The 26281-nt window shown below is 39.1% G+C and overlaps 1 protein-coding gene across 1 annotated transcript; it reads right to left on the bottom strand.

The window, feature by feature from the left end:
* Positions 1 to 23309: 23309 nt before the first annotated feature.
* On the bottom strand, positions 23310 to 24182 carry LOC125092190 (coiled-coil domain-containing protein 169-like). Its single transcript, XM_047716546.1, has one exon. The coding sequence runs from the start codon at positions 24074 to 24076 to the stop codon at positions 23432 to 23434; it is 645 nt and encodes a 214-aa protein (XP_047572502.1). The 5' UTR covers positions 24077 to 24182; the 3' UTR covers positions 23310 to 23431.
* Positions 24183 to 26281: the final 2099 nt, after the last annotated feature.

Here is a 26281-nt window from a genome sequence, read left to right on the forward strand (position 1 = left end):
TATTTATTTATTTTCTTAATCTCTACATGCAATGTGGGGCTTGAACTCATCACCCTGAGATTAAGAGTCACATGCTCCACTGACTGAACCAGCCAGGTGACCCTCCACATGCTCTTCTTAAGCTTTTAACACTTGTATGAGAATTCCAAAATCTGTATGTCTAGCCCAGATATTTTTCTTGAGTTCCAGACTAGTATCACTGATGGTTTCCTGGCAGTCCTTTTTGTCCCACAGGCACATCAGACATGAAGTATCTAATAAACTTCTGTCTTTTTCACCAGGGTTCCGCACTTTACATCTCTATGACTGGCACCATCAACTGCTAGTTGGTCAAGTCGAAAGTCTGAGAATCATCCTTGATTGCTCTCTACCTTATGCTTCACAGTTGCTCCTCACATTGTGGGTTTTTTTTTTTTTCAAGATTTTCTATTAATTTATTTGACAGAGAGAGAGACAACAAGAGAGGGAACACAAGCAGGGGGAGTGGGAGAGGGAGAAGCAGGCTTCCTGCTGTGTAGGGAGCCCGATGATGCAGGATCATAATGACCTGAGCCGGGGTCATAATGACTTGAGCCAAAGGCAGATGCTTAACGACTGAGCCACCTAGATGCCCCTCACATTGTGTGTTTTTTTTTTTTTAAAGATTTGTTTGTTTATTTTAGAGCACACAAGCACAGGGGGAGGGCTAGTGGGAGAGGGAGAGAGAATCTCAAGCTGACTCCCTGCTAACTGCGGACCCTGACCGGAGACTCCAACTCACGATGCTGAGATCATGACTCTAGCTGAAATCCAGAGTCCAAGAGTCGGCTGCTTAACAGACTGAGCCACCCAGGTGCCCCCGATCCTCACATTGTTGGTTTTACTTCCTGAATCTCTCTTGAATATCTTCCCACCTTTCCATCATCATCCGTCAGACCCTTGCAATTTCAAGCCTATGGTACTACTGAAGACTGTTAAAGCGAAGGGGGGCATTATAGCCTTTATAGGATGAGTTGTGAACTGGACTGTCTGGATTTGACTCTTATCTCTGCCACTTATTAGCTTTGTAATTCTTGAGTAAATCGCTTAACTTCTCCATTTATTTGTTTCTTCACCTTTAAATGGTATGATAGTACACAGGGTAGTTGTGAGGACTAAATGAATTAATACACATAAAGCACTCAAATAAATGGAAAGCCCTTAGTATAATACCTGTCATACACTAACTGCTCAATGAATGTTAGTTATAATAATCATTTTGTACCGACTTTTCAGTCTTTAGTCTCTCCTCCTTCAATCCTGTAAGTCTGATCATGTCGCACCCCTAACCGAAAAGATGCAAATAGACCCTCATCACCTTTAAGATAAAATTATAAAAATCTCTTTGGTCCTTGTCTACCTCCCCAATCTCTTTGGAATTGCTTGCTGCTTCCCCCAAGGCACTCCAAATTAGATTTTTTGGACAGATGATGTTCTCTTAATCTTATAGGAAGCATGAATAAAAGCATTTTAAGAAAACATTGACATTTTTTATTGATCTATACTTAATCTAAGTAAAGACTGTGTGTTTGCTATGCAAATGCAGCTTTGAGGCAAGTTCCCTAGGTACTCCCCTTTTCCAGCTCTAACTGGATTGCTGCCCCATTCCCCTTTTACGTAGAATTATGAAACAGCGATGCAGCATTTCAGCTGAGACCTAAAGGAAGAGAAGGAACCAGCACTGTGGAGAATGGGAAAGAGTGTTTTGGGCAACGGAAACAATGTATACTTAGAGGGCCGTCTGGGCTGGGAAGAACTTGCTATATTTTAGCAACTGAAAGGCCAGTGTGGCTGAATGGTGGTGAACAAGAAAGTAAATATAATGGAGAGGGATGGAGAGAAGGGCAGGATTCAGGTCTTGCAGGGCCATGTAGGCCATGGTAGAATTCGGATTTTACATAAAATGGGCCCCAATTTATTTGTTATGTAGGGGTTATGTAGGAGAGTGATATGTAGATTTTACTAAAATCGCTTTGGCGTTTGTGCAGAGAATGCATTGGGGGTTAGGGCTGGGCAAAAGTGGAAGCGGGGATACCAGTCTGGAAGCTACTATGGTGTAGTATACAGCAGGAGATGGTGATGGTTTGCAATAGGAGATAGTGTCACTGATGGACTCATCAGAGGAATGTGGGAGGTAAGGGAATGAGAAAGATTATGCTTACATCACTGGCCTGAACAAGTATAGTAGACTATTTGTTAAGATGTAGAAGATTAATGATGGAGGGAACAGATTTGGGGAGTGAGATCACAAGTTCAGTTTAGTACTTTTGAGGTTTGAATGTAAGATACCTAAGTGGAGATACCCAGTATGTAGTTGGCTATAGGAGTTGTGAAAGATAATTAGTTAAGAGCCTTTGATCTCAACAACAGCTATTAGTGATTATCAGTAAATAAAAATAATGTTTTCTCCCTACAAGCACGTTTATATATTACCTGACTTACATTTCACAAAAAAGACCCAGGCTCAGCCAAAACTTGCAACATGGCAATTGTGATTTTACCATAAATTCATGCTGTTGTATGCTCTGCAGCATCTAACCTAGTCCTTGAACAATAATAAGGGACTCAATAAGTGTTTTTTAAAATTAATGATTGAATAAAACCATTATAGTTCCATGCTATTCACTCTCATAAAAGATGCAGAGTAATAACTATTTGTTTAGGCAGAGATATTGCGGGTTCGGTTCCCGATCACTGCAATAAGGTGAGTATTACAATAAAGTGAGTCAAATGAATGTTTTGGTTCCTCGGTGCACATAAGAGTTATGTTTACACTATACCGTAGTCTATTAAGTATACAAATAGCATTATGTCTGAAAGTGTAAATACCTTGATTAAAAAACACTTGGGGGGCACCTGGGTGGCTCAGTGGGTTAAGCCGCTGCCTTCGGCTCAGGTCATGATCTCAGGGTCCTGGGATCGAGTCCCGCATCGGGCTCTCTGCTCAGCAGGGAGCCTGCTTCCTCCTCTCTCTCTGCCTGCCTCTCTGCCTGCTTGTGACCTCTCTGTCAAATAAATAAATAAAATCTTTAAAAAAAAAAAAACAAAACACTTGGACTACAACATGCTAACTATCATCTGAACTTTCAGTGAGTCATAATCTTTTTACTGGTGGAGGGTCTTGCCTCAAGATGTTGATGGCTGCTGACTGATCAGGGTGGTGGTTACTGAAGGTTGGGATGGCTCTGGCTGTTTCCCAAAATAAGACAATGAAGTTTGCTGCATCGATTGACTCTTTCACAAATGATTTCTCTGTAGCACGTGATGCAGTTTGATAGCATTTTACCCACAGCCAAACTTTCAAAATTGGACCCGGTCCTCCCAAACCCTGCCCCTGCTTTATCAACTAAGTTGATGTAATGTTCTAAATCATTTGTGTCACATCAACAATCTTCACAGCATCTACACCAGGAATAGTTTCCTTCTCAAGAAACCACCAATCACTGATCACCATAACAATAATGAAAAAGTTTGAAATATTGCCATGAATTTCCAAAATGTGGCAGAGATACCAAGTGAGCAAATGCTGTGGGGAAAATGGTGCCAGTAGAATTGCTCAACACAGGGATGCCTCAGACTTTCAATTTGTCAAAAACATGGTATCTGCCAAGTGCAATAAAGTGAAGCACAATAAAAACAAAGTATGCCTGTATATAATTTTAGACTTTGCAGGGTGCCTACTGTGGTGTGAATTCATACCTTGATACTCTAATCCCTGAGGTGATGGTATTAAGAGGTGGGGCCATTTGGAGGTAAACAGGTCTTGAGGGTAGAGCTTTCATGAATGAGATTAATGACTTTATAAGAACCCTCGGAGGGTTCCTTTGCCCTTTCTGCAGTGTAAGGACACAGCAAGAAGGCTATGAATCAGGAAGAGGGCTCTCACCCAGCCAGGCGGGCATCTTGATCTTGGACTACCAGCCTCCAGAACTGTGAGGAATATATTTGTGCTGTTTATAAGCCATCTAATCAGTGGTAGTTCGTTATAGCAGCCTGAACAGATTAAGTACTTTTACATCCATTGTGGCATTTTAATTAAATATTTTATTAAGCTTTTTATTTTTTAATTTTTAAATTTTATTTATTTATTTGAGAGAGAGTAAGAGAGCATGAGAGGGGAGATCAGAGGGAGAAGCAGACTCCCCATGGAGCTGGGAGCCTGATATGGGGCTCGATCCCAGGACCCCGGGATCATGACCTGAGCTGAAGGCAGTCGCTTAACCAACTGAGCCACCCAGGTGCCCCTAAGCTTTTTATTTTGAGATAATTGTAGATTCACACACAAGTTGTAGGAAAAATACAAAGAGGCTATGTATCTTTTACCTAGTTTACCCTAATGGTAACATCTTTCAAAACTCTAATACAGTATTACAATCAGGACATTGATATTGAGATACAGTCAAGACACACAAAAATTCCATCAGGGCAAGAATCAGTCATGTCGCCCTTTTATAGTACACCCACTTCTCTCCCACCATTGCCCCCTTAACAACCCTGGCAACCACTAATCTCTTCATTTCTGTAATTCTGTCATTTCAAGAATGTTACATAAATAGAATCATACAGGATGTAATTTCTTGGGATTGGATTTTCTCACCGGGGATTCATTCAGATTATTGTGTATATCAATAGTTTCTTTCTTTCTTTTTTTTTAAGTGTACAATTCAGTGGTTCTTAGTATATTCACACAGTTGTGCCACCACCACCACAATCAATTTTAGAAGTTTCATCACCCCAAGAACAAACCTTATACCTTCTTTAGCCATCTCCCCCTGTGATATAATAGGAAATACATTTGGTCTTCGTCCCTGGATCCTGGCAAAAAACTCCCAGCACCCTTGGAATTTTCTGAGTGATTAGAGTGTTTTTCATCATTCTTAGTTTTATCACACCTGAGTTTATATTAATGAGGTGACTTCCGAAAAGCCCCTAAGTACCCTAAGGGTGGGGGCTAGTTGCCAAGGAACCAACCATGATTAATGGGTTGGAGCTCTCAGGCCTTTGCCCTTACCTCTGGGGAGGGGAGATGGGCTGGAGATCAGAGTTCATTGATTAGAAATACTTCTTCTTTTCTCATATAGAAACATTTAGTGCTATAAATCCCCTTCAAGTGCTGCTTTCTCAGCATCTCACAAATTTTCATATACTGTTTAAAATTTTTCTTTCAGTTAAAAAGTTGTATAATTTTCCATTTGATTTCTTCTTTCATTTCCTGGGTTATTTAGCAATGTGCTATTTGGTTTACAAATATTCTTTCTGTTATTGCATCTGAGTTTAATTGTGATTGGAGAACATACTTTTTATAATGGAAATCCTTTACAATATGTTGAGATTCTTTTTATGGCTCAAAATATGGTATATATAAGTAAATGTTCTATGTGCACTTGAAATATATGTGTATTATGCTATTGTTGATTGGAGTGTTGTATAAATGTCAATTTGATTTAGTTGGTTGGTAGGCGAAATTGGTATGGCCCTCAGTCATACAAGGAAATAAACCCCAAAGTCACAAAGACTTTTCTGTTACTTCTAGAATTTTTATAGTTTTAGCTTTCATTTTAGTTCTGATTCATTTTGAGTTCATTTTTTAAAAAAGATTTTACTTATTTAGGCACCCGGGTGGCTCAGTCTGTTAAGCGGCTTCCTCGGCTCGGGTCATGAGCCCAACGTCCTAGGATCGAGTCCCACATCGGGCTCCCTGCTCAGCGGAGAGCCTGCTTCTCCCTCTCCTTCTGCCTGCTTGTGCTCTCTATCTCTCGGTCAAATAAATAAATAAAATCTTAAAAAAAAGATTTTACTTGGGCGCCTGGGTGGCTCAGTGGGTTAAGCCGCTGCCTTCGGCTCAGGTCATGATCTCAGGGTCCTGGGATCGAGTCCCGCATCGGGCTCTCTGCTCAGCAGGGAGCCTGCTTCCTCCTCTCTCTCTCTCTGCCTGCCTCTCTGTCTACTTGTGATCTCTGTCTGTCAAATAAATAAATAAAATCTTAAAAAAAAAAGATTTTACTTATTTATTAGAGAGAGAGAGAGAGAGTGGGGGGAGGAGCAGAGGGAGAGGGATAAGGAGACTCCATGCTGAGCACAGAGCCCGGCGTGTGGCTCAATCCCACAACCCTGAGATCATGACCTGATCTGAAATTCAGAGTCAGATGATCAACCCAGCTACCCAGGCGCCCTTCGAGTTCATCGATGGTGTGTGGTGTAAGATAAAGGTCTAAATGTATCTTTTTGCTTATGGATGTCCAGTTGTCCTAGCAGCATTTGTTGAAAGGACTGTCATTTCTTTTTAAAAAAAATTTTTAAAGATTTTATTTATGTATTTGACACAGAGAGAGAGAGAACACAAGCACAGGGAGCAGCAGGCAGAGAGAGAGGGAAAAGCAGGCTCCCCACAGAGCAGGGAGCCCAATGCTGGGCTCAATCCCAGGACCCTGAGATCATGACCTGAATTGAAGGCAGATGCTTAACTGGCTGAACAACCCAGATGCCCCAGGGCTGTCATTTCTACATTGAATTGCCTTGGCACCTTGTCAGAAATCACTGACCATAATATAAAGGTTCATTTTGGACTCTCCATTCTGTTCCATTGATTTCTCTATATCTTCATGTTAGCATCACAGTCTTGATAACTGACTTTACAGTAAGTTTTGAAATATGGAGGCAAAAATTCTCCCATTGACTCTCTTTCAAGGTCATGTTTTGTTATTCTGGATCCTTTGCATTTCCATATCCATTTTAGGACCAGCTTGTTAATTTTTTTCAGCTTGTTTATTTTTGCAAAAGAAAAAAAAAGGCTACCAAAATTTTTATAGAGATTTCATTTAATTTATAAATCAATTTGGTGAGAATTGTCATCTTAATAATACTGAGTCAGTTCAGGACATGGAATTTCTCTCCATTTATATAGATCTTTAAATTACCTCAGCAATTTTTGGTGTATGTTTTGGTGTATATTTTTAAGTATTTTATTTTCTTTGATGGTATTATAGAATTATCTTCATTTCATTCTCACAGTTTTTTCATTGCTAGTTTATAGAAATAAAATTTATATTATTTATCTTTTATCTCATATTCCTGCTAACCTCACTTATTAATCTAGTAGTGCTTTTTTGTGGATTTCATCTGAGTTTATACTGGCGATTGTCATCTCTCAAAAAAGCCAGTTTTGTTTCCTCCTTCCCAATCTGGATGCTTTTTATTTCTTTTCCTTTCCTGATTTTTCTGGCTTAGTAATCTCCAGTTCAGTGCTTAATTTGAGTGGCAAGAGTGGGCATTCTTGACCGTTTCCAATCAAAGTGGGAGAGCATTCACTCTTTGACCATTGATACTATGATGATGTTATGATGTGAGCTATAGACTTTTCTCATGTCCATTATCAGTTTGAGAAATTTACCTTCCATTCTGACTTTGCTGAGAATTTGTTTTTATTTGTGGTAAAATATACATAACATAAAATTTGCCATTTTAGCCATTTTAAGTATACATTTCAGTGGTATAATGTACATTTACATTGTTGCACAGTCATTACCACCATCTACCTCCAGAACTGTATCATTTTCCCAAAGTGAAACTCTGTACCCATTAAGCATTTCCTCCTCCCAGCCCCCAACAACTACTATTGTAGTTGCTGTCTCTATAACTTTGACTGCTCTAGGTACCTCATATAAGGAGAATCATATATTTGTCCTTTTGTGACCGGCTTATTTCCACTTGTCTTCAAGGTTTATCCCTATTGTGACATGTGTCAGAATTTCCTTCTTTCTAAGACTGAATAATGTTCCATTTGTGTGTGTGTGTGTATACACACACACACACACACACACACACACACACTATATTTTGTTTATCCATTCATCTGTCACTGGACACTTGGGTTGCTGCCACCTTTCTTTGTCCATTTGGGCTGTTGTAACAGATTACCACAGACTAGGGGGCCTGTAAACAGCAGAAATTTCTTTCCCACACTTCTAGAGGCTAGAAATCCAAGATCAAGATGCTAGTATGGTCAGATGGAAGCCCTCTTCCTGGTTCACAACCAATGCCTTTTCTCTGTGTTCTTACAGGGCAGAAGGGGCTAGGGAGCACTGTGGGATCTCTTTCATAAAAACACTGATCCCATTCATGAGAGCTCCACCCGAATAAATTAATCATCTCCCGAAGACCCCACCTACCAACGTGGTTGGGGCCCATCACCTTTGGGAATTTGGATTTCAAGGTATGGATTTGGGGGGACATATTCAGACCACTGTACCACCTTTTGACTATTGTGAATAATGCTGCTGTGAACATGGGTGTACAAATATCTGTTGGAGTCCCTGCTTTCAATTCTTTTTTTTTTTAATTTGACAGACAGATCACAAGTAGGCAGAGAGGCAGGCAGAGAGAGAGGAAGGGAAACAGGCTCCCTGCTGATCAGAGAGCCCGATGCTGGGCTCGATCCCAGGACCCTGAGATCACGACCTGAGCTGAAGGCAGAGGCTTTAACCCACTGAGCCACCCAGGCGCCCCCCTGCTTTCAATTCTTTTTGGCATATACACAGAAGTGGAATTGCTGGATTATATGGTAATTCTATCTTTAATTTTTTATTTTTTGAAGAATTGCCATATCATTTTCTGCAGTGGCTACACCAGTTTACTTCTCAGCAACAATGCACAAGCATTCCAATTTTTCCACATCCTTGCTAATACTCTTTCTTTGGTCTTTCTTTCTTTCTTTTTTTAATACTAGCCAGTCTAATGGGTGTGAAGTTGTTCTGTGCCCCAGTCTTAATTTATAAAGGTTACTGAGTGGCAACATGGAGAGATTGATGCCATTGAAAGAACATTTTAATGTTACTCATGGTTACTCTAGAAACAATAGACAATATTCCTTTACGTTGATCATCCCAGAGCCAGGTACCAGGCAACCAGAGAACATTCCTGTAGTTCAGAGCCTGCCAAAATTATTTAAACTACCCAATCTTAAACTGTTTATGCTGCCTGTCTTGCCTTTCCCAATTAAGTCAGTGGCCTATACCTATCCCTTCTTTATCACACAGTCACCTTTATAAATTAAGGCCTGGGCACAGAACAGTTGGCACAGTGTGCTAGGTGACTCAGGGTTCAACAGAGGGGGCTTGTTTCTAGAGTGCTCTTGGCTTACTGACTGGCTTTACCAAACAGTGAGTGCTACCAGGGAAGGCGTGGCTGGCTCTTGGCATGTTGGCACTCTGGAGGCCACTGGTTCATGATATACCTGCTGAACGCTGCCATGACCTTCCAGCTAAATCAAGGAGAACCTCGAAAGCATGAGCCTCCATGGCACTCCTCACTTAGTCTGGCTTACCTTGGACAGCTTGGTCCACTGGGCCAAATCTGATTTCCCTGGTTTGACACACATAGGTTCCAAAGGTAAAAAAAGGGGAGGGATTTTAGCTACCTAGAAATATAGGCCATTTTAAAAGGGAAAAAAAAAAGCTTAAATTGGGACAGGGATGGTCCCAGTGAGAGGTTCCTTAGAGGCATGGGGTCCGTTTTCTCTCCCCTCTTTCTCTCTTACCAGCTGGAGACAAAAACTAAAGACTGTGGCTTCAGGTGGCTACAAGCCTAAAACACAGGGGGAAAAAAACAGAAAAAAAAAAAAGACCATGGTTTTAGGCCCATGGGGATACAAGCCCAAGGGGGAAAAAGGTGAACTTTAAACCTTATGTACTGAGCAAATGCAGGTCTGACAAACATACTGCTAGCCCTAGATTACTTATTGATTTTATTTTTTTAAACATTTTTATTTATTTGAGAGAGAGAGAACAAGCAGGGAGGAGGAGCAGAGGGAGAGGGAGAATCAGACCCCTATGGAGTGGGGAGCCCAGTTCAGGACTAGATCCCAGGACCCCAGGATCATGACCTGGGCCCAAGGCAGATGCTTAACCAACTGAGCCACCCAGGCGCCCTTATTGATTTTATTATTTATTTATTTATATTTATTTTTTAAGATTTTATTTATTTGACAGAGAGAGATCATAAGTAGGTGGAGAAGCGGGTGGGGGGAGAAGCAGGTCCCCCACTGAGCAGAAAGCCCAATGTGGGCCTCGATTCCAGGACCCTGGGATCATGACCTGAGCTGAAGACAGAGGCTTAAACCACTGAGTCACCCAGGTGCCCCTTATTTTATCTTTTAAAGATTTATTTATTTATTTAAGAGATAGAGGTGGGGGAGGGGCAAAGGAGAAGGAGAGAGAATCTTAAGCAGACTCCAAACCTAGTGCGGAGCCTGATGTAGGACTTGATCTCACAAACCTGTGATCATGACCTCAGCTGAAATCAAGTCAGACATTTAACCAGCTGAGCCACCCAGGTGCCCCAGCCCTGGATTACTTACTGATTTTAAAACAAACTTCTAGGTACAGGGGGAGAAAATGAAATGTAATTAAGTAATTATGTATGCATATATAAGATTATAATATAAATACATAATAGAGAAATTGTATATAAATGCATATATGTGATATATATATAAAACTAGATTAAAACAAAGCCCCAAATTTGATCGAGTTCGAAGTCCAAAATTAAATGCTAAAGAATTTGTATAAGTAAATGATAAAAAGACTGCTGATTGGCTATTGTGCCTCTACAACCTTTGTTCTGAATTAACTTTAACATTTGCTAAACTACATCAATTGATAAGGCCTTTATGGACTTAATCAAGATGGGGCTCAAATTGTAGCTGTATCTGGGAATCTCACTGAACTTCAGCATTCTGTCCTCTATAATCTTAAGAAGGTAACTAAATATAAAGTGAAGAAAAAAATTGGTTTGTTTCACTCTAATTGTAGCTTTATCTAAGTTTCCAAAATTATAATAGCCATTGACCTAAAATATTCCATTTAGACATATGTGGTCTGACACAATAAATAGTAACTTAAAATTAAAGTAGGTCTTTGACAGTAAACAGCAAGTGTTGGAGAGGATGTGGAGAAAGGGGAACCCTCTTATACTGTTGGTGGGAATGCAAGTTGGTGTAGCCACTTTGGAAAACAGTGTGGAGATTTCTTAAGAAATTAAAAATAGAGCTTCCCTATGACCCTGCAATTTCACTATTGGGTATTTACCCCAAAGATACAGATGGAGTGAAAAGAAGGGCCATCTGTACCCCAATGTTCATAGCAGCAATGGCCACAGTCGCCAAACTGTGGAAAGAGCCAAGATGCCCTTCAACAGACAAATGGATAAGGAAGATATGGTCCATATATACAATGGAATATTACTCAGCCATCAGGAAGGATGAATACCCAACTTTAGTATCAACATGGATGGGACTGGAGATTATGCTGAGTGAAATAAGTCAAGCAGAGAAAGAGTCAATTATCATATGGTTTTACTTACTTGTGGAGCATAAGGAATAACACAGAGGACTTGGGAAAAGGAGAGGAGAAGTGAGTTGGGGGAAATTGGAGGAGTAGATGAACCATCAGAGACTGTGGTCTCTGAGAAACAAACTGAGGGTTTTGGAGGGAAGGGAGTGGAGGGCTGGGAGGGCCTGGTGGCGGATATTAAGGAGGGCACGTATTGCATGGAGCACTGGGTGTGGTGTATAAACAATGAATCTTAGGGGGCACCTGGGTGGCTCAGTGGGTTAAAGCCTCTGCCTTTGGCTCAGGTCATGATCCTAGGGTCCTGGGGTCGAGCCCCGCATCAGGCTCTCTGCTCGGGGTGGGGAGCCTGCTTTCTCCTCTCTCTCTCTGCCTGCCTCTCTGCTTGCCTCTCTGCCTACTTGTGATCTTTCTGTCAAATAAATAAATAAAAAATCTTCAAAAAAATAAACAATGAATCTTGGAACACTGAAAAAATAAAATTAAATTTAAAAAAACATAAAAAGTAGATCTTTGAGGCTTACATTGGCTTAATGAAATGGAACCCCACTGACCCCCAGTTAAAATCATTAACCTGGCCCAATATAAGTTAAAACAGGGGGATCAAGAATTAAGACTCACTATACAAAACCTAATTAATAAAGGGGTGTATATCTTCACTACTTCTTTGATAGCCATTTTTGCCCGTTCTTAAGTCTAAAAAAAATAAAAGAGTTGTGTGTGGGTGGGTATTCCTCATGGTAGATCACTACTATCTTTATGCTATGGCCCCTACACCAGACATCCAATATTATTAAAATTACTGATTTTGTTCAGTGAATAACTGGCAAATATTTTGCTCTTATAGATTTGGCTACCATTTTCTGTTCAGTATCTATTTCAACAGCCTCTCAGCCATAGTTTGCTTTTTCCTCTGAAGGGACACAAACACTTCCAGGCTACCCATGGGACATCTCAACCGATGTGCCATCACACATAATCTTTACAGACAAGGTCTTAACTATATCCACCTTCCTATAGGAGCACAGGTATGACATTACACTGATAATCCTCCAAGGAGATTCAGTAAATACACTCATTAAGGACATACCAATCCAACATCTTTCAGTCCATCTTGGGTTCTGATGACAACATATTTCTCATTTACAAATTTTATTCCCAAATTAAAATTGACAGGCACTTTTGTCAGTCACTCCCCCTCCCCCTGCCAAGCTCCTTCACCAAAGACCCTTTGGCAATGTCTTCTCATTCTTGCTGGAGTCTGGGCCACTTCTGATGGCTGTAAGTTGACCAAGGGCTTCAGGTACAAGAACCACCCCCCCCCCAAATCTCATACCATACACCATTAAAACAAAAAAAATGACTGGCTACCTGCAGGGCTTTCCTAAAAAGGGAGGCTTTCATAGACCTGATCCTGTGATCCTACATACTCTGTTGCCCAGTATGCTTTGAGTCATGGAACAGCATCCCACTAACTTGGCACAGCTACAGAGGCCTTTTTAAAAGAGGATGCAACCACACCTGGGCTTTCTGACGTATTCTGCTTGCAGGAGGGGGTGACTTTCCCTGTCCTCAGTCCCTCGCCAGATGCCAAGAAGTCACCCCTCCCCCAGACGCTTGGATACCTTGGAAACCCCCTGGGGTTAACTGAGTGAACAACAGTACAGTACATTTATCCCAATGGCACTGCTGACTGTCATACATGATTGAGCTAAGTGAAATGTTGCTGCTTCCCATCCTTTAGCCAGGATATCCCTCATAAAAGATGGGACCCAAAAAAACAACACACTTAGCCAAACTACAGGCAGTCATTTTAATACTGGATGCCCCAGCCAAGGAATGGTACTATTTTTACATTTATTGTAAACCGATGGCCATTGCCTTAAAATGGTCTCTTTCAGGTTAAAGAACTCCAGGAATCTCTTGCCTCATGGAAACCCAAAATATGAAAGGACTCACGTCCTCTAAATATAAGACCTTGCCGAAATACTCATTACGTTTGGAGTTAGAAACAATAATAATAACCAAGGCACACATTTCATTTCTTAAAATATATGATTCCTGGCTCTTGGAAAAGACACTCAACAGAACTTCCGTGTCTCTAGTAGGTCCCAAATAGCCTTTTTAACTAAGAGACATAATGGCCAGGGCGCCTGGGTGGCTCAGTGGGTTAAGCCGCTGCCTTCGGCTTGGGTCATGATCTCGGAGTCCTGGAATCGAGTCCCGGATCGGGCTCTCTGCTCAGCGGGGAGCCTGCTTCCTCCTGTCTCTCTGCCTGCCTCTCTGCCTGCTTGTGATCTCTCTCTGTCAAATAAATAAATAAAATCTTTAAAAAAAAAAGAGAGACATAATGGTCTTCTCAAACAATTCCTTTTCAAATTTCAGTCTCTATGAGTCTCTATCTCACCCCAGGCCTTAACCAATCTTTATAAATTTTTGACCTTGCTCTATCCCATGGGGGCTGGAGGCCAGATCCAGGGTGCATATTCTCCTAGGACCTGTTAACCATAGATTGTCCCATAGGCAGGTCCCCTGCTCATCTGATATATGACCCATTTGAACCTAAACTTCCACCCCAAATAAAAAGCTATTAAGTGCAGCTACATACCATGCTGGTGATTGTAGTCTCATTACCACAGGTCTGGATACTTTCATTGGTTTATAATCTGGAGGCCCAACTGTCCATTGTTTCAACCAAACATGGCAAATGCTAAGAGCCACATCAACCTGAGTGGGTAACCCCTTAAAAAGGATACCCCAAGTCCCTTGATGACATTGCCCTGGTCTGGAAACTTACTGCTGGAGATGACATCACTTCAGACAATATCACCTCAATCCAAGACCTCACCACTGGAGACGAGTTCACCCTAGGTGCTAAGACTTCCAAACACTATGCATGAACTGCCTCTCCTAAGGCACAAAATGGACGCAGGACATTTTTGCTTTTCTTCCTTTGATATTAGGGATCCTATTATGTTCCTGAGCGCACTGTCTGCAGAGCTCATGATCCTGCTATACTCCTTGCTCTTTGCTAAAATGTACACTCCTATACTCCCAGGTCTAAAGGGAAATATGGTAGCAGTTACCGCTATCTGTGTCATTCTAAAAAGTAATGGTGATTATTGCATTCCCCAGAAGACACCTACCTCTTATCAGTAAACCCCTCAACTTCCCGGGGAGAGGACCACTCATTCCCAAGTGCCTTCTACTACTCTCCTCCAGCTATCCACCACAATCTCCTGCCTTGCTTCTCTGACCATGACCACCACAACCACTCCTTCCCTTTAACTATACACAAATACCACTAATCTTTACCTAGACTTAGCAGTTCATACCCTCCAACAACACAACTTCCAGGCCCGCCACCTTAACATGAGCATATTTCTAACACACTTTACAACTCCACTAACATGTTGTTAGATACCTCCTAAGTTTCAAATCCACTTTCTTAGCTAAGGCCATAATAAGTAAGAAACCTAGTTATGCGCTGACCTACAAGGATTCATACCTTTACTTGTGTTCCCCCTTCTTCTTATTCCCATAATAAAATGTTTTTTCTCATTTGGGACAACTTGAGCCCTACTACTGAAAACCTCTATTACCAGCATCCCAAAGTTTTTTTAATATGATTTCTTTTTAAAAGAAGATTTATTTATTTATTTTAGACAGACAGAGAGGAGGGAAAGGGCAGAGGAAGAGGGAGAGAGAAGTTCCAGCAGACTCCCTGCTGAGGGAGAAGCCCCAACACAGGGCTCCATCCCATGACCCTGAGATCATGACCTGAGCTGAAATCAGGAGTTGGACGCTTAACTGATGAGCTACCCAGGCACCAGCCCCCATCCCATTTTTAAAGCTAGTATGGTCATCTGTTTTTATTATAGTGCTTATATAATTTACATTAATATAATTATTGATTATAATATAAATGTATTTATAATTGCCATTTTGCTATTTTATGTCTCATGTGTTTTTTCTCTTCTATTTCTTCTCTACTACCTACATTTGCATGAGGTTGATATTTTGCAATTTTTATTATCTCTATCTTATGTTTGCCTTGGGCTCAGTTTGCTTTACTTTTTCTAGATTCTTAAGGCAAAAACTTAGATTATTGACTTGAGATCTTTCTTCTTTTCTCCTATAATGTCAAGCTATAATTTTCCCTCCAAGCATGGTTTTAGCTCTACCTCATATATTTTAACACATTGTGATTTGGTTTTCATTCAGTTCAAATTTCTTTCTAATTACCCTTGAGATTTCTTCTTTTACCTATGGGTTATTAGAAATATATCGTTGAATTTGCAAGTATTTCTGGATTTCCTAAATTTCCTTCTATTATTGATTTCTAATGCCATTGTGGTCAGATGCATACATTGTATATTTTCAATTATTTAAAATTTTTTTTATTTTTAAAAGTTTTAATCCTTTTAAATCTATTGTAGCTTGTTTTATGGCCGAGGATAGGCTGTAAATGAAAACAATATTAGATGTTCCATGTACACTTGAAAATAAAATGTGTATTCTTTTGTTGTTGGTTGGAATGTCCCCTAGATATCATTTAGAGTAAATTTTATGACAGTGTTGTTCAGGTCTTCTTTATCCTTGCTGATTTTTTTCTCTAATTGTTCTATTAATTGTTTTTTAATTTTATTTAAATTCCATTAACATATAGTGTATTATTAGTTTCAGATGTAGAGTTTAGTGATTAATCAGTTGCATAGAACACCCAGTGCTCATTACATCAAGTGCCCTCCTTAGTGCCCATCACCTAGTTTTACCTCCTCCTTCCACCTACCTCCCCTCCAGCAACCCTCAGTTTGTTTCCTATAGTAAAGAGTCTCTTATGGTTTGTCTCCCTCTCTGATTTTGTCTTACTTTGTTTTTAACTCCCTTCACCTATGATCATCTGTTTTGTTTCTTAAATTCCACATATGGATGAAATCATATAATTGTCTTTCTCTGACTGACTTATTTTTGCTTAGCAAAATATCCTCTAGTTCCATCCATGTCATTGCAAACGGTAAGATTTCATTTTTTTTGATGGCTGAGTAATATTGCATTTTGTGTGTGTGTGTATGTGTATTTGTTACATTTTCCTTATCCATTTATCTGTCGATGGACATCTGGGTTCTTTCTGTATTTTGGCTATTGTGGACATTTCTGCCTGTTCTACTAATTATTGAGAGTAAGATATTAGAGATTATTCTCCCTTCGGTTCTATCAGGTTTTGTATCATTTATGTTGGGGCTCCTTTGTCAGGTATGTATTTATAATTGTTATGTCTTCCTGATGAATTGACTCTTCCTCACTATAAAATGTCATTTTTTTCTCTAGTAATACTGTTTGTGTTAAAGTCTATTTTATCTGATGTTACTTGTGGTAGGCAGTATTTTAAAGATGGCTCCACAAGATTCCTGTTCTCTTCTTATTCATTCAGATACTAATCTGGATACTGTTATGAAGTGATCAATTTTCCAGATGTAATTAAAGCCCTAAGTCAGGGGCGCCTGGCTGGCTCAGTCGGTAGAGCATGTGACTCTTGATCCTGGGGTTCAAGCCCCACATTGGGCATAAAGCTTACTTAAAACATATTTTTTTTTGGAAAAAATCCCAAGTCAGTTAATCTTATACAAAGATCATCTAGGTGGAACTGACCTAATCAGGTGAACCCTGTAAATACAAAGTTTTTTTCTGGCTGGTGCTAAATTATGTTGACAAAGATTCAATGCCCAAGAAGGATTTAAAGCTCTATTGTTTGTGTAAAGATAGTAGGGACCATGTGTCAAAGAAATGGGGACCTCAGTTTTATGGCTGCCAGGAATGGAATTTCTGCCAAAAACCTGAACTTGGAAGCAGATTCTTTGAACTTCAGAGCAGATGCTTTGTTTGTTTGTTTGTTTAGAAGCAGATTATTTCCTAGGGCTTTTTGTTTGTTTGTTTGTTTAGAAGCAGATTATTCCCTAGGGCTTCCAGATAAGAAGCCAGCCTGTCCAACACCTTGATTTTTGCTTTTTGAGTCCCTAAGCAGAGAATATGCCTGGATTTACGGCCTGTAAGACTGTGAACTAATAAACTGTTACTGTTTCAAGCTGCTAAATTTGTGGTCCTTTGTTACAAGCAATAGAAAACTAATGCCTAGGGATAGCTGCTCCAGCTATCTTATGGTTACTTACAGTTTGCACACGGCATATCATTTTCCATTCTTTCAACCTATCTGTGCCTTGAATCTAAAGTATCTGTTCTAGACAGCCTACAGTTAGATCCTCTTTTTTTAAAAGTAGGCTCCCCACCCAGCATGGAGCCCAGCATGGGGCTGGAACTCATGAGCCTGAAATCAAGACCTGAGCTGAAATCAAGTGTTGAATGCTTAACTGACACTGAGCCACCCAGGTGCTCCAGATCCCATTTTTAAATCTAGTCTGATCATCTATTTTTATTTTAATGTTTATTTCATTTACATTTAATGTAATTATTGATCATAATATAAATGTCATTATTTATAACTACCATTTTGCTATTTTCTATGTCTCATGTAATTTTTCTCCTCTGTTTCTTCCTTACTGTCTACTTTTGCACTAAACAGATATTTTCTAGTGTGCCATCTTAATTTTCTTTATTTACTCTAATTGTTGAATTATTTTCTTAGTGGTAGGTCTGGGAATTACAATATACATCTTAACCAAAAACAATATACTTCACATTAGTCCTAACTTATTTCTGGTAGTGTATAGAAGTGCTTTAATATTGCTTCCTTTCCTCTCCCTTCCTTTGTGCTATTATCACATTCATCACATCTTTATGTAAATCTACCAATATTTTAATAATTATTGTTTTATGCAGATGTCTTTTAAATCAGTTGTGAGAAGGAAAGAAAAATATGTTTATGTTGTATTTTATGTTTTCCTATGTAATTACCTTTACTGGTGTTTTCTTTCTTTGTGTGGGTTTGAGTTACAATTTCTCTTCAGCCTGACAAAGTTCCTTTTTTTAAAATTTAAAAAAAAAAACCTTTTTTATTATTTTTTTAGCCTGATGAATTTCTAAAAATTTCTTATAAGGCAGGTCTGATAGCAATTAGTTCTCCTGGGCTTTCCCCCCCGGGAATGTCTTTTTCTGTGGGGCCTTCAATTTTTAAGGATTATTTCGGTGGGTATAAGATTATTTTTTACTAGCATTGTTATTGAGATATAAATCATATAACATACGATTAACTCACTTAAAGTGATCAATGGTTTTTAGTATATTCACAGAGTTGTACAACCATCACCACCATTAATTTTAGAACATTTTCATCACCCCAAAAGAAACCCTGTACCATTTGCAGTCACTCCCCATCACCTACCCTCCAGGCTCTGGCCCCATCAGCGCCTGGTAACAAAATCTACTTTCTGTCTCTGTGGATTTGCCTGTTCTGGGCATTTCATGTAAATGGAATTATGTCATATGTAGTATTTTATGACTGCCTTCTTTCACTTATTTTCAAGATTCATCCATGTTGTAGCATATATCAGTACTTCATTTCTTTTTATTGCTGCATAATATTCCATTGTTTGGATACACTATGCTTTGTTTATCCATTTATTAGTTGATGGACATTTGGGTTGCTTCCACTTTTTGGCTATTATGAATAATGTTGCTATAATCATTCATGTACAGGTTTTTATGTGGATATAGGATTCATTTTTTAAAGATTTTATTTATTGGCGGGGAGCACAGAGGGAGAGTGAGAGGGATAAGCAGACTCCCGGCTGACAGAGAGCCCAACATTGGGCTTGATCCCAAGACCCCGAGATCATGACCTGAGCCAAGGGTGGATGTCCAACTGACTGAGCTACCCAGGCTCCCCTGGACATAGGCTTTAAATTCTCTTGGGTATATACATAAGAGTGGAATTTCTGAGTCATATGATAACTCTATGTTTAACCTTATGAGGAACTGCCAAACTGTTTTCCAAAGTGGTTGCATCATTGTACTTCCCTACCAGCAGTGTGTAAGGATTCCTATTTCTCCACATCCTAGCCAATACTTGTTATTATCTGTCTTTTAGATTGTAACAACATCTGTGTTTATAAATAGTATTTCTTTTTTTTTTAAAGATTTTATTTATTTATTTGACAGAGAGAGATCACAAGCAGGCAGAGAGGCAGGTAGAGAGAGAGGAAGGGAAGCAGGCTCCCTGCTGAGCAGAGAGCCCGATGCGGGGCTCGATCCCAGGACCCTGAGATCACGACCTGAGCCGAAGGCAGCGGCTTAACCCACTGAGCTACCCAGGCACCCCTATAAATAGTATTTCTTGATATTTTGTAATACATTTAGACACTTAAAAATTTGAAATATACTAAATATTGTTTTACTGATTCTCTGCTTTATGAATTCTGAACTTTTTAAAAAAGATTTTATTTATTTATTTATTTGAGAGAGAGTGAGAGAGAGTGAGAAAGCATGAGAGGGGGGAGGGTCAGAGGGAGAAGCAGAGCAGAAACTGAGCTCCCTGTTGAGCGTGGCTCAACCAGGTGAGCCACCCAGGTACCCATGAATTCTGAACTTAAAAAATACTGGGACAGAATGGGAGAAGATATTTGCAAATGACATATCAGATAAAGGGCTAGTGTCCAAAATCTATAAAGAACTTAGCAAACTCAACACCCAAAGAACAAATAATCCAATCAAGAAATGGGCAGAGGACATGAACAGACATTTCTGCAAAGAAGACATCCAGATGGCCAACAGACACATGAAAAAGTGCTCCATATCACTCGGCATCAGGGAAATACAAATCAAAACCACCATGAGATATCACCTCACACCAGTCAGAATGGCTAAAATTAACAAGTCAGGAAATGACAGATGCTGGCGAGGATGCGGAGAAAGGGGAACCCTCCTACACTGTTGGTGGGAATGCAAGCTGGTGCAACCACTCTGGAAAACAGCATGGAGGTTCCTCAAAATGTTGAAAATAGAACTACCCTATGACCCAGCAATTGCACTGCTGGGTATTTACCCTAAAGATACAAACGTAGTGATCCGAAGGGGCATGTGCACCCGAATGTTTATAGCAGCAATGTCTACAATAGCCAAACTATGGAAAGAACCTAGATGTCCATCAACAGACGAATGGATAAAGAAGATGTGGTATATATACACAATGGAATACTATGCAGCCATCAAAAGAAATGAAATCTTGCCATTTGCGACGACGTGGATGGAACTAGAGGGTATCATGCTTAGCGAAATAAGTCAATCGGAGAAAGACAACTATCATATGATCTCCCTGATATGAGGGAGAGGAGATGCAACATGGGGGGTTGAGGGGGTAGGAGAGAGTAAATGAAACAAGATGGGATTGGGAGGGAGACAAACCTAAGTGACTCTTAATTCACAAAACAAACTGAGGGTTGATGGGGGGAGGGGGTTGGGAGAGGGGGGTGGGGTTATGGATATTGGGGAGGGTATGTGCTATGGTGAGTGCTGTGAAGTGTGTAAACCTGGCGATTCGCAGACCTGTACCCCTGGGGATAAAAATATATGTTAATAAAGCTGTAAAAAAAAATACTGGTATTTATTAATACATATTTCAGTATTAAACAAAGAAGGATCCCAAACTCTCATTTTTGTTTTGATTATTGCAATAAATAATTGCACTTTCTTTTTAAAAAATTTTATTTATTTATGACAGAGAGAGATAGCGAGAGAGGGAACACAAGCAGGGGGAATGAGAGAGGGAGAAGCAGGCTCCCTGCTGAGCGGGGAGCCCAATATGGGGCTTGATCACAGGACACTGGGACCATGATCCGAGCTGAAGGCAGACGCTTAATGACTGAGCCACCCAGGTGCCCCAATAATTGTACTTTCTTATAAAATCTCGCATGGCAAATTATCTTCAGAACTTAGAACTAGGGAATGAGGGAAAACTTTTTCACTACTTGTGTATTCCATTTACAAAACTAATGAGAGCTATGTAGCTCATTCCTTCTTTGTGCTGGCTGTTAGAAAGCTTAAAGCTAGAGTTTTGCTTAGTCACAAATTCTTGCAAAACTGTTTAACTTTTATTTTCATCTTCTATGTTGTGGATGTTGCTTTTATACCTCTAAATTTAGTGGCAACCTTTCAGAGGGAAATAAGGTATAAAGAAGTAAATAAATAAATGTTCAGTAAGTACCCTTGATCCACACAGCAATCCCAAGGTGGTAGGGTAAATATTCCCAGCTCTATACATAATGAAATGAGGCAATGAAAAGTGATTTGCTTATAGTCAGAAGCTTAGAAGTGGCAAAACTGATATCAGAATACGGATCTTGACAGTCTCTCATTTCAGTCCTTTACACTACCTCATCAACATTCCATCATCGTGTTTAAGAGACACTTTCTGATATCTGGAAAGTATTCAAAAGAAGCACCTACAGAACTAACACTTAAACGTGATAGATCCCCATGCTAAGCTGTTCAATAGACCATCACAATGATTGAGATAATTTTAAATGTTTTTTAACTCAGTCCCTACAATGGCCTACCTCTGTAAGATAGGGAAAAAAAACCACCTTTTTTATTCTTCAGTGATGATCTGTGATTCTATTTACTACTAATATTAAGATTATCAATTTATTTCTAATGCTAAGAAAGATGGTATAAAGCATAAAAATCTAGGACTTGTTTGATAATATGGGCCATTGTATCTGGTATCTGCAGTTAGCTTAATTAAGAATAGGAGACAATATTTCCAAACAACTCCAATCTAGAGTAATTTATAGGAAGTGACTTTATATTTCACTGCATTATATTTTACAGTCATATAAAAGAATTATTTGGCTATATGGAATTTATGCATTCTCCTTAAAGAAAGTGAGTAACTATTGAGATATTTATAGAAATGCATTTGGTATTCATTACTAGTATACTGAATAGAATTTAGGTTTTAGTGCCAGAGACAACGTGAGAATGCCATTAGCTAAAAGTTATACTGACCATTGGGTGATTTCTGGGAATTTAAATTCACTTATGAAGTTGAGCAAATAAATTATATGTGTATTGCAGATCTATGTTACAATTACAAAAACAGTCTAAACATAAATAGGAGAATTTAATAAATTTTCTAGAAGAACTGTCTCCTGTCCTCATTCTATCTCCACTTCTAGACTTGACACTGGCCAAGTTTGGCCCCCAAAATGAGCTCATTACTATGAATTAATAAGCATCACAAACATGACTTAATTCACTGTGTGCTAAGTGGCAGGATCCTGTAGCTGAATACATATTCGTTTTCTAGAATGGTAAGAAGCATTAGAAGTTGCATAGTTTGCCTCAGTCATTTTACAGGTACAAGAAATAAAGATGAGGTAAAGGGGCTTTCCCCAAATCTCATAAGTTCATGGCAGAGTGGGGACTATAACCAAGCTGATTCCCAATTGAAAGCTATTTCCTCAATACCATGATACTTCAAGCCAAAGTTTAAAATGCAGTTGATTTGCAGCCTTGTTTAAGCTTTGGGCTTAAAAAAATGAACACGATACAGCCTAAAATAGCAAAAAGTTTTGGTGAATTCAGATTTTTTTTTAAAAGAATTTTATTTATTTACTTTTTTAAGTGGGTTTAATGCTGGGCTTTAACTCATGACTCTGAGATCAAGACATGAGCTGAGATTAAGAGTCAGACGCCCAACTAACTGAGCCACCCAGGCGCCCCGAGCTCACATTTTTAGATTACAGCCGACTAGAAACCAAATACAATAGCAATGTTACCTATCAAAGCATATCATGGGAAGGTTATTAAAAAGAAAATATAATGATGATAACCTTCAGGTTCTCTAGGACTTTTTAAGAATCACAAACTGTTATTAGATATATTAGAGTCACTAAAATTATTTTTTAGAGTAATTTTTGAAACTAAACTAGATTACTAAAAAATTACTTTCATGCAGATAAAGGAACAAACAGCTGGAAGAGGAGCTAAAGAAGTTTTAATAGCTTTTTTAAAAAATCTATTTCATTCCCTGAAAAATGCACTGAACTCGAACTTCACAAGTTGAATGTTACATATGAATAAAGGGAAGAAATAGAAATCCATCCAGTTCTGGATCATGGATTGAGTTTTGGAAGATGGTTTGTTCTTGTGATCTTTTTTGCTGGTCCTTTCTTGGCATTTACTATCTTCTGATTAGCTGGATTATGTCTTCCTGCTTTCACATGATTCTCTTTAATTCTATGAAATTGATCCATCTGTTGCCTTTTAGAAACTTGGTGTGAGCCAGAGATGTGAGACATTTCAGCTAGGTATGTGCGGCGTTCATCACTGGTTTTGTGGTAAGCTCTTGACTCTTGTTCCAGTCTAAGGGCACAGTTTTTCACTTGATTTTCAAGACTCCTTTTTTCTTTTTCTAGCTGTTTAAGTAATGTATTTAAGGATTCCACTGGCATTCTCTCATAGACACGAATAGAAGCTAGTCTATCTGAAGGATTTCCACGGATTTTTTCCATTTTCTCTTTGAGAGTAACAATTTGCTTTTCTAGTTGAACGTTCAGTTCAAGTTGTGCTTCATAACGGGTTTTCCATTCACCACTTTCATTGTTAGTATTGAGTTTGGCTTCCAGTTCCACTATCTTGTGTCTTATTTCAAGTACTGAGAGCTGTACCAAGTCTTTCATATGGATTTCTTCCAATAACTCCAGTTTAAGGCGATCAGTGCTCATACCTTCAAAGTTGTCCCCTCTACCGTCCCCCATGGCGTCAGGTCAGAGACCTGCCACACCCTTCTCCTCAGCACAGCTTACAGCAGAAGGCCTGAAGGGACACCCAGAAGCTGGGGAGGAGAAAGTGTTGTCATGAACTGTTGCCACAGTGACCTGACTCCTAGAATTCTTGGTGGAGTTTTCTCCCCAAGCAATTTGAATATGTCATAATACCACTTTCTTTTCTCCATTGTTTCTGATGAGAAGTCAGCTGTTAATCTCATTGTGGTTCACATGTGATTTTCCTCTTGCTATTTTTAGGTTTTCTCTTTGGCTTTCCCTCTCTAGCTATAAATATCTGTGAATTTGTTCTACTCAGAATTCATTAAACTTGGATGTAAATTGGGTGTAGAGCATTAACTTGGATGCTGTGATTAATGCTTTTCATTAGATTCGTGGTTTTCACTCATTATTTCTTCATGTACTTATGCCCCCCTTTCCTCCTCTTCTCTTCTGGAACTCCCATTATGCATATGTGGTGTGTTTGATGGTGTCTCTCAGGCCTTTGACGTTCTTTAGTTTTCTTCTTCTTCTTCTTTTTTTTTTTTTTTACATGTTGTTTCTTTAGACTGGATAGTCTTTATTGATCTACCTTTTAGTTCACTGATTCTTTCTTCTATCAGCTCAAATCTGCTTTTGAGTCCCTTGAGTGAATTTTTCAATTCAACTGTACCTTTTAATTCTAGAATTTTTATCTATTTCTTTTTATAATTCATATCTCTTTGTTAATGTTCCCTATGTGATGATAAGCCATTGTCATCACACATTCCTTTTATTCTTTAAATAAGGTTTATTTTAGTTCATATTTTTTTAAAAGATTTTATTTAGTTATTTGTCAGAGAGAGTGAGCACAGGCAGACAGAGTGGCAGGCAGAGGCAGAGCGAGAAGCAGGCTCCCCGCTGAGCAAGGAGCCCGATGTGGGACTTGATCCCAGGACGCTGGGATCATGACCTGAGCCGAAGGCAGCCGATTAACCAACTGAGCCACCCAGGCGTCCCTTAGTTCATATTTTTAATAGCTTATTTGAAGTCCATATGTACTAAATCTATCATGGAGGCCCTCCTGCAGATAATTTGTATAAGCTGCTTTTCCCCCTGTGTATGGGCTACACCTTGTTTCTAGGTATGTATGTATGTATGTATGTATTTATCTATTTATAGAGAACTTTTTATTACTTCTATGTAAAGAAAATTCGACAGCATCCACTCAGCCCAGTTTGGTGGCCAGTTCTTTAGCCTTTGCCTTTTCTAACTTAGCATTGAGAGACATCAACTTTGGAACCAAGACATTGCCTTCCCAAAGACAATAGATCTCATTGTATCTATCATTGTAATTGGTCCTGATGGCTTCCACTGGCTTAACCAGAGCTCCTTTGTCTTCTGAGTTAACCTGTGTGAAGGCAATACTTTTAATGTCTTATGATGTTTTAAAAAACATGATGAATTAAAATTCACGACAATAATAGCACACAACAGCAGCTCAATTTATAAGGGAATAAAATGAGTTAGAGAATTGAAAGGTCCTTACATTAAGCAGTGGTAAAAGTAGTAATTGCAGGTAGGTTCTAGTCAAAATCCATGTAATTTTTAGGTTCACAACTAAAAGAATAATAAAAGAACGTATTACCAGTAAACTAAAGATGGAAAATAGAATAATAAAAAACACGACATACTTAATGGCTCACTTCTAAAGAATGCAGTATGGCTGGGCTCCCTGCTCGATGGAGAGCCTGCTTCTCCCTCTGCCTGTTGTTCCCCCTGCTTTTGCTCTCTCACTCTCACTCTATCTCGAATAAACAAATAAAATCTTTAAAAAATAAATAAAACGTATCTCTTACAAGCAGCATATGGTTGATTTTTTTCTACAGTTGGATTGAGTCTTTTTTTTTTTTTTAAGTAAGCTTTATGCCAAATGTGGGGCCTGAACTCACAACCCAGAGGTCAAGAGTTGCATGCTCTACTGACTGAGACAGCCAAGCACCCCTGGACCATTTCTTTAATTGGGACATTAGTCTAATAATATTTAATGTTAATTATTGACATATTTAGATTTATGTCTGGCATCCTTCTCTTTGTTGCCTATTTATTATACCTGTTCTTTTCTTTTTTTCATGTCTTATGTACTTTTATATTTATGAAGTTTGTTTTAGATAAACTTTTTATTTTGGAATACTTTAAAGTTTACAGAAAAGTTGCAAA

Source organism: Lutra lutra, chromosome X, assembly GCF_902655055.1.
Source record: "Lutra lutra chromosome X, mLutLut1.2, whole genome shotgun sequence".
In the NCBI taxonomy this organism is placed as follows: domain Eukaryota; kingdom Metazoa; phylum Chordata; class Mammalia; order Carnivora; family Mustelidae; genus Lutra; species Lutra lutra.

What these genes read in the sequence shown, in the direction of transcription:
- LOC125092190 (XM_047716546.1), bottom strand. Translation starts at nt 24,076, where the DNA reads ATGGGGGACGGTAGAGGGGACAACTTTGAAGGTATGAGCACTGATCGC.